At 46.0% G+C, this 9,212-nt stretch overlaps 1 protein-coding gene across 1 annotated transcript; it reads left to right on the top strand.

Moving 5' to 3' along the window:
- Positions 1–1,546: 1,546 nt before the first annotated feature.
- LOC310753854 (E3 ubiquitin-protein ligase RNF4-like) lies at positions 1,547–8,483 on the top strand (the record flags this gene model as incomplete). Its single annotated transcript, XM_083595217.1, has 3 exons — positions 1,547–1,601; positions 4,527–4,557; positions 7,760–8,483. The coding sequence occupies exon 3, from the start codon at positions 7,851–7,853 to the stop codon at positions 8,481–8,483; it is 633 nt and encodes a 210-aa protein (XP_083451343.1). The 5' UTR covers positions 1,547–1,601; positions 4,527–4,557; positions 7,760–7,850.
- Between the last annotated feature and the right edge of the window lie 729 nt (positions 8,484–9,212).

Raw genomic sequence — 9,212 nt, 5'->3', positions numbered from 1 at the left:
GCTTTGGCGGCATGCGGGCTGCCCGCGGCCGAATTTGCGGCTCACTCCTTTCGGATCGGCGCTGCAACCACCACTGTTCACCTCGGGCTCGCCACGGAGAGGATAAAGGATCTGGGCCGGTGGAAATCTAATGCATACAGAGCTTACGTAAGAAAGAGTATATGACTAGCGGGCGCCCGTCTGATCTTGGTTTCTCTATCTACTTGCTTTTCAGAATTCCGAAAGGTACGCATTTGGTTGGTGGGCCATAGCATTGTGCATTGGGCCAGGAATCGTGCCATCAATACCGGGCTGGGGCAAAACTTGGACTTACCACGAAATGTTGAGCTGACGTGGATAGCGCGAAGAGGGATGCGCTGGAGCGAATTTATGCCAACCGTGATGGCGAGGGCAGCTTCCGAGGGCCCACCGGATGCCTTGATCATCCAGTTGGGGGAAAATGACCTAGTGTACCGCAAAGCTATTGATTTGAGATGGAACATCTTTGACAATTTTGCTGGCCTGATGGCGGTTTATCCAAACATTACCATCCTGTGGTCCTCGTTGCTAGAGAGGAGGACATGGAGGGATTGTGTGAGCCCGGTCGGAATCAATAGAGCAAGAAAGGTCTTGCAGCGGGCTGTGGAGCGTAGAGTGGCAGCTCTGGGCGGGGGCATCATTGGCCACCCGAGCATCCAGTACAGCAACGAGGCCCTCTACAGACGGGATGGCGTGCATCTGTCAGAGGAAGGAAACGATATTTGGTTGGGGGACATCATAGCAGGGATTAGGAATTGGTTACAGGCTTGAAGGTATTGGCGGCGAGCTTTGCTCGAGTGGCGGTTAGGCATTGGCAGGGGTCAACTGTTATGCAAATGAAGGGGGGAAGGAAGCGCCATCACCTTCCCCAGGAGGAAAGGGTAGTCCAGTAGAGGACTCCGGGGGGCGTTGCCTTGTCCGAAACCTAGGGAGGTAAGGGCCTCCGGCACGCCCCAGAGCGGTGACACCCGTGGGATCCTAGTTGGCGTACTTCAACAGGACCCCCATGGTTTGTGGACAACCCTTCCCGGTTCCCATGCCGGGTAGTCGATAGGAGCCAATGCCTAAGGCCAATACCTTCCAATTCTGTAATCAATAAAGTTGTGGCCTTTTACGCCCATTAGCCTTAAATACTGTGTCCTGTGTCTTCATTTCGCATGGGGGAGGGGTCTTGCCACGCAACTCACCCATGAGCATGCCTGAGTCTGGATGTGCAACTGGAGAGGGTGAGAAAAACCGTCACCCTGAACCAAATTTGAAAATTGCAATGGATAGAGAGGGGGGGAAGGATTAGATTCTCAATTATACTCTCTATTGCTTCATGTAGGTTATCAGTGGAACCCCTGAAAAAGATATGGCACACAAATGATTCCCAAGGATGGGAATAAAATCTGCTTCCAGATTTCTTTGGGGAAACTCCTTGAAACTATTGCACAGATGGGAGAGCAGGAGCTGGTCGCTCGCGCATGCGCCTGGCAGGGACCTGGCCTCGTCGTGAGCAGCAGTGCTTCCCGCCGTGAGGCTCACGGCGGACTCCCGAGAAGGGCACGGAGGCTGCAGCCCCTGCTGTCGCTTACTCCAAAGTAAGTGTGTACGCCAACAAGGAGAGGGAGCTTTCTTGCAGGAAAATCGCCAGGAAAGTGTTGTTCTTATTACACCTGTTGCTCGAGAGAACTGCTAGCACGGCAAGGAGGCAAGGTGCGCGCCCAAAGGGCGGCAGACCCGTGTATGGCTGCGCGTGTGTGAATGTGAAGTTGCGTGCCGTGGGCGAGAGGCGAGACCTGCAGCCAGGGAGAAAGTGTGGTTCCCACAGGCTTTCTCATGGGAAGCGGGCAAGGCAGGGAAGAGGCGCTTGCCCTCCGAGGCTGCAGCAGGACATGATACAAGAGCGAGCGCGCAAGAGGCGTGAGGTGTGCAAGCCAGGCACAGATGGCAGCAGCGGCTCCCTCCGAAAGCGAGGGGCGGGGATTCGTCTTCTGAGGGTATAGGCAGCAAGGAGCCAAAGACAGCTCCCGAGCGTGCAAAGGGAAGGCAGTGTGGTGTGGCGGTTAGAGAGCTCGCCTGAGACCTGGGAGGCTGAACGTGGGGGCCGACCTGATCTTACTCAGAGCCTGCAGTTCTATGATTCTTGGAGAGCAGGAGAAGAACTTTTCCCTACCCACTTTCTCAATGCCATCCATAATTTTTTAAAAAAATCTTATATATATCGTACAACAGATCTTCTCATCTTATACAATATTTTAGACTTCCGTCAACACCTCTGATGATTTCCCATTCTTTATCACTTATTCTGCATTTCTTAATTTCTAGATTACATTTACCGTAATTATCCTTAACTAATAATGCTTTTCGTAGACTTTCTTGCAGTATTTCAAACTATCCACCTTACCAAACTTCTTGCAGTCCTACTAGCGTAATCTGTTCATCACAATTACTTTTCAAATAGTTCATATATTTACTCCAGTCTTCTATGAATCTCTGATCCCGCAGGTTTCGAATCCTTCCTGTTAATTTATCTAATTCTGCATAGTCCATCAACTTCACCCTCCATTCTTCTTTTGTTGGTAGTTCTTCTTGCTTCCATTTTTGTGCCAATAATATTCTTGCTGCAGTCATTGCATATAAAAACAACTTACAATCCTGTCTATTAATATCATCTCCTACAATGCCAAGTAAAAATGCTTCTGGTTTCTTAATCAATGTATATTTCAACATCTTTTTCATCTCATTATATATCATTTCCCAGAAGCTTTTCACTTTTTTACATTCCCAGCACATGTGATAAAAAGGTCCTTCCTTTTCTTTACATTTCCAACATTTATTACTTATTTTATACATTTTAGCTAATTTTACTGGGGTGATATAACACCTATACATCATTTTCATCACATTTTCTTTCAAAGCATTGCATGCAGTAAATTTTAATCCTTCCTTCCACAGTTTCCCCCAATCTTTTAACTGTATATTATACCCAAAATCTTTGGCCCAGTGTATCATAACCGACTTTACCTCTTCATCTTTCAAATGCCATTCAAGCAGCAATTTATACATTTTAGACAAAAAAATTTATTTATTATTCAATACATCAATTTCAAATTTTGATTTGTTATCATCAAATCCTTTTCCCCTCAAATCCTGTTTAAACATTTCATTGACTTGGCAATAGTGCAGCCAATCACTTACATATTCTTTAACCTAAAAGAATAACCACTTTAACCCAAGTGGTTAGCACGCTGTCCACCAGCCCAAAGAGTGCTGGATTGTCTGTGTGCCGCTTGTTCGCTTATGGTAGTCTGTTGTAACATACACAGAGCTACTCTCTCAACCGGAAAGGAGAGTAGAACACTTCAAAATGAATAAATTAATCATCCACAGGTTTGCTTGATCTATAAGTGATACGTTGTGGTCTTAATATTGATCCCTTAATTGGTCTAGGGGTTTTCAATTCAGCTATGCAGTTGTTCCTCGCAATATTGACTTGATAAAATGCTTATGACCCTGAGAGGTAGTGCCTGGCCCATGGTCACTCAGTGAGCTTCATGGCCTGCTGTGGATTTGGACCCTGGTCTGCCCAGTCTTAGTTCAACACTCTTAGCACTACCTTTTACTGAAGAAAATAAACTTGTTCAGAAACAGCATAGTCAAAGAGCATACACCGAGTGCTCCTAGCAGCCTTCTTCGTCTTCCCAGAGGCACAGCTCTTAGTTACTGATTAACTGGAGTCCTGGAGCCGCTCTGTCTGCAACAACACAACATACTGGTTGAGACACACACACTCTACACACAGACTGAGGCCCACAGAGATGGCCGGTTACATTTATAGGGAAGCCAAGATGAGTCCCGAGTCACAGTGACCCAGCATTTGACTGCTAACACTTAGGCTTGACAGATTTGTGTAGCCCTCGTAGGCTGCGCTGCCTAGGCCTGGCCTGCTTCTGCTCTCAAGAACCTTTGTCTCCTGACAAAACCTCAGCCCTGTCCTTAAGCGCTTAGCCATCTTCTGGGTTCTTGGGACAGGAGCATGCAGCTAAAGTGTCCCATCCTTGCTGCTCCTCACCAGTTCAGAGTCAGGCAGGTCTTTGGCCAATTTGTGGTGATGCATCGACTTTGATGTGATCGAGAGAAGTGAAGCTACTGTGGAACCATTGCTCTGCCAAGTCCTCAAGGGGCGGTACAGAGTTCTCCTCCCTCCCACTTAGTCCCACAGCCACGCTAAGAGGCAGGAACTGGGCATTCAGTGAGCTTCACACCTAGTGTGGATTTGGACCCTGGTCTGCCCAGTCTTAGTTCAACACTCTTGCCACTACCTGTCAGAGGAACTGGCAAAAAGCCACAGGAAAAGATTTTGCAAGGATACAACAGTCTCTCAATCTGTGCACTTTTGCCCATGCTAGACCCCAGCAATGCTTATGCAGCTGCAGTAAAAGAGCCAGGATGCTTCCTTGGATGTTTGAGCATGGGCCATACTGGAGATCTAACTCCTTTTTGTGTCTCTCCTCCTGCTGTAGGTCCGAGGGCGGCTTCCAAAGAAGCTACTGGGTAAGTTTGTTTTACTTAAAGTCTTTGGAAAAGAGGTGGACAATATTGACGCTGCTTCTGTGCAGTCGCTTTGACTGTGAGCCCGATCGAGATGCACAACAGTGCACTGCCGCCTTGGGCAAACGAGAAGCTATGGAGGGATCATGCAACTTTTTTTTTTAAGAATATTTTTTTATTAACCGACCAATCACATCAAATCAAACCAAATTACATAAATTCCAAATTACACAGCCGAATTTTAAATTTTTGTTGGGGGTACCCATATTTCAAGTTCTGAAGGGATCCAATCAACTTCTTGCTTCTTACTGCTGTTTTAATGTCCACAAATCTAGCCTTATGATGTTCACAGTACTATCCAGTCCTTTCTTATTATTTTTCCACATCTCTTGTTATTTTCATATATTTTTCCTTTCTCTTTGTGACCTCTGATAGTCTCCACAAGCTGATTAGAACAGTTTGTAATCCTGCGTGGATATTATTTTTTTTATCCAGTAGCCATATCCAGACATTTTCCATATAACATCACTTCCATACATCAAAACAGTCTTAGCGTCATTAATCTTCACCAATCTGCCTCCTTTCTCAAAACCTCTGAGGAGATTCACTAGGAATGCAGTCTGAAAACAAATCCGTTCTTCCTCCCGGCTATAAATCCTTTGGCAAGATGGCGACTCCGAATTAATTGCTGCGCCATTCCAAAAGCTCTTATTGCTTCTCGATCTCCATAAAGCATACTTTTGGTTAAAGTTTATCTCCACACAGACCTTAATCATCCTGCTTGGGTCAGTTCAACCGACGGTTCTAATGAGGAGGGGTTCTTGTAAATCACATAGAAGGAAAGTAAAAAAGGTTCCCCCCCCCCATTCAGCCCCGTTGTCAACATACCCTGCCTTTGGTGTATCTTCATCGTAAAATATTCCTGTTTCTCCAGCCCGTCGTCTTCTTTCGCAGAGGTCACTTAAATTAGCAGATTTCACTCCCCTTCTTCACTTGAAATATGTGCATTTGCTTCTTTTGTAATTAATTATTCCAAATTGCTGCAACTAGTGCACGATCAGAGACAGCGTCCAGAAGAGCCGAGGTCCACATGGGGGCATTCTGCCTAGGGCCCTCACCCCCTTCTTTTGAATTAGGGGGTGATTTATGGGCACAGCAGGCAAGGGCAGTGTTCCCCATTTCCTTGGGGCAACAAGGGAGGTTGCCTACTCCCATAACAGCCTCTTAATTACCCCGTGTGGGTCGGAGAGATGGTATTGTCGGCCATCTTCCAATGCACCCCCTAGTGGCCCCCGGGATCATGCAACTTTTTGTTCTTTTCAAAGTTTGCACTTCAAGACTTTTATTTCCCCATGTTGTGCCTCAGCATTTGACGCTGCTTCTGTGCAGCCTCACCAGTGCACTGTGCTCACTAGAAAGACTCCCTTAAAAATCCATTCTTTGCCAAACTCATTTTGGCACCAATGCTCTCCCTGATAACAACAACAACAACAACAACAACAACAACAATTTATTATTTATACCCCGCCCATCTGGCTGCGCTACCCCAGCCACTCTGGGCGGCTTCCAACAAAATATGAAAATACAGCAATCCATCAAACATTAAAAGCTTCCCTAAACAGGGCTGCCTTCAGAGGTCTTCTAAAAGTCTGGTAGTTGTTGTTCTCTTGGACATCTGGTGGGAGGGTGTTCCACAGGGCAGGTGCCACCACCGAGAAGGCCCTCTGCCTGGTTCCCTGTAACTTGGCTTCTCGCAGCGAGGGAACCTCCAGAAGGCCCTTGGAGATGGACCCAGGTGTCCGGGCAGAACAATGGAGGTGGAGACGCTCCTTCAGGTATACTGGACCGAGACCGTTTAGGGCTTTAAAGGTCAGCATCAACACTTTGAATTGTGCTCGGAAACGTACTGGGAGCCAATGTTGGTCTTTGAAGACCGGTGTTATGTGGTCTCGGCAGCCGCTCCCAGTCACCAGTCTAGCTGCCGTGTTCTGGATTAATTGCAGTTTCCGAGTCACCTTCAAAGGTAGCCCCATGTAGAGCACATGGCAGTAGTCCAAGCGGGAGATAACTAGAGCATGCACCACTCTGGCCAGACAGTCTGCAGGCAGGGAGGGTCTCATCCTGCGTACCAGATGGAGCTGGTAAACAGCTGCCCTGGACACAGAATTGACCTGCGCCTCCGTGGACAGCTGAAGGAGAAAAATAATCATTTCCTTAACAACATTTTAAATAGCGTATTTAACTAAAACAATAAAATTATAGCATATGTATCCATGTTTGTTAACTGATGTGGTTAAATGTGGGGTTTTTTTGTTAAAAAACCCAAAAGAAACTTAGACTGAGTTTTAGCACACATGAAAGACTTAAAACAAATACTTCTTTCCTGATGAATAGCCTTTGGACTATAATGTAACTTAAATAGAAAACTATCTTTAGATAGATCTTTCCTCCAAAAGCATTTTATTTTAAAAATCCAATTTAAATAAAAAACAGATTTTTTAATTATTCTTTTTTAAATCATTGATTTTTATCCACCCTGTTGGGTGTACACATTGAATGTGTCATACCTGGAAAATACCTCTTGCAAGAGCAGCCATAGGAGGTGTGCTCTAGTATAGGCAACTCCAATGAATTTCATTTAAGATTTCCCATCGTCCTCAGCTTGGCTATGTGCCCTGGTTCTTCTTGAAGAAGAGACATTCATCATGAGTTCTTCCCTTCTCCTTATCAGACTCTTGTATAAAGAGGACTGTCAAGGTAGGGAAAGATGCTCCACCTTGGAATAATCCTAATTGTTTTAGCTAATCTCTTGGCTAAAAGATAGAAAATGAATCTTTGTGTGCCTGCTTCTTAGCCTAATCCTGTTTCTTCCCACGTGAATGCAGTTCTATAGAGTAACACGAAAGACACCCTAACTCAGGCTTCCTCAACCTCAGCCCGTCCGATGTTTTGAGACTACAATTCCCATCCTCCCTGACCACTGGTCCTGCTGGCTAGGGATCATGGGAGTTGTAGGCCAAAAACATCTGGAGGGCCGAGGTTGAGGAAGCCTGCCCTAACTCCTCAAGATGTTGAACTTGCTCCAGCTTCGGAGTACCTGCTATAAAAGAGACAACTCTAAGAAAGTCACGGTGCTCCAAAGCGTCACCAGTTGCATCAAGTTGCTTTAGAGAGAGCATTCATCATCATCCTTATCACATTACAGAATTGCTTGGCGACTAAGCAGGGAGCAGCACACAGAGATAAGGGGGGAAGCAAGTACTCTGCAGCCTGTGCCTCTCCCATCCCTGTGCATCATGAGTTCAACAAGTACAGAATGTAATGCAACCCAGCACAGCAACAGCAAGAGGGGCAGTCGCAACACCTCCGCAAGACCTCCTCATACTCTGGACAAGGTGATGGTGGGAACTGCTTCTGAACCCTGTATCCCCTCCTCCTCCGCCTCCGCCTCCGCCTCCCTGCCACACAGCCTTAATGATAGAAGTATGGATGTGGAAGTAGTTGACCTCACTTGCGAAACTTCAGAACCTATAGTTGTTGATCTTACGCAAGACGATTCTCTTGTGCTTGTTGGAGAGAGTGGGCAGCAGCCCAATAGAGAGTTCAGACCTCAACCATTGTCTGACAGCCTCATATTTAGTGGTGGTGGTGATGATAGCAGACACACACAGAGTGGTGCTCTTGCCACTAGAAAGCTCCCCAGAGAAGTGGGAAGGAGGGAATTTGCAAGATCCTCAGGCACTTTGAGTTGTGGAATTTGCATAGACAGCTTTGCAGAGATTGTGCAAAGCGGACGACTTATAGTGTCAACAACATGTGGCCACATCTTCTGTAGTCAGTGCCTCAGCAATTTTCTTAGGTATGCTAACTTTTGCCCAATTTGTAGGAGCCATCTCACTCCAAAGGAGTATCATCCAATTTATATGTGAAGACATGGGTGTTCCTGAACACAGTCTAATGTGGCCTTCATAAACATGAGTGAACTCCAAAGAACACACCAAGTACAGTATATATGACTTCAATATGACAGTTAGCAATTTCACTTTTTTCCAGTTGGCCTCCTTATAGTCCAGTTGTACTGTTTCAGCTTCGTTTTGCTTTAAGGTTTTTGCAGCTCACATTTTTTGAGGTCTGTAGACGTTTGAAGAACAGCTTGGAGGATATGTCTGCTGCTGCCACATTGCTTTGTGCCGATATCTCATTTTTGTTCTAGTTCTGTTGCTGCTTTGAGGAAAGACTGATGTCGAGTGAACTCATCTATTCAAGACTAGGCTAGTCATAGTCATCTATGATAATACAACCTGCAGCTTCTTTTTGCAATTTGCCTTGTAAAAAACCAAAGCCAACCACTCACCGGTGGAAGTCTGTTCCACATCTACTTGCTTTCTAGTGGCAAACCCCTCTTTCTGTTGATGTAGCCCTAATAAAGACCAAGGTTTATACAACACTGTGGCTCATTTCTAACGCTGCATGCATAAATGGTTTATTACAAAGAACTCTGGGTGGTCCGAGTCTTCTCTTGAAGAGAATACAGCCATCATGTTAGATCTGAGCAGCTTTCCCTGTCCAGGCATATGCTTAAGGAGCAATTCATAGTGGAGTCCGTACCAAGGTTGCCACGTGGGGCAGAATCCAATCGAGATGAGCTAAGCCATTTA

This window comes from Podarcis filfolensis, assembly GCF_964270895.1.
Source record: "Podarcis filfolensis genome assembly, chromosome: W".
In the NCBI taxonomy this organism is placed as follows: domain Eukaryota; kingdom Metazoa; phylum Chordata; class Lepidosauria; order Squamata; family Lacertidae; genus Podarcis; species Podarcis filfolensis.
Note: the sequence above shows the minus strand (reverse complement) of the source record. Positions and strands in the feature narration are given on the sequence as shown.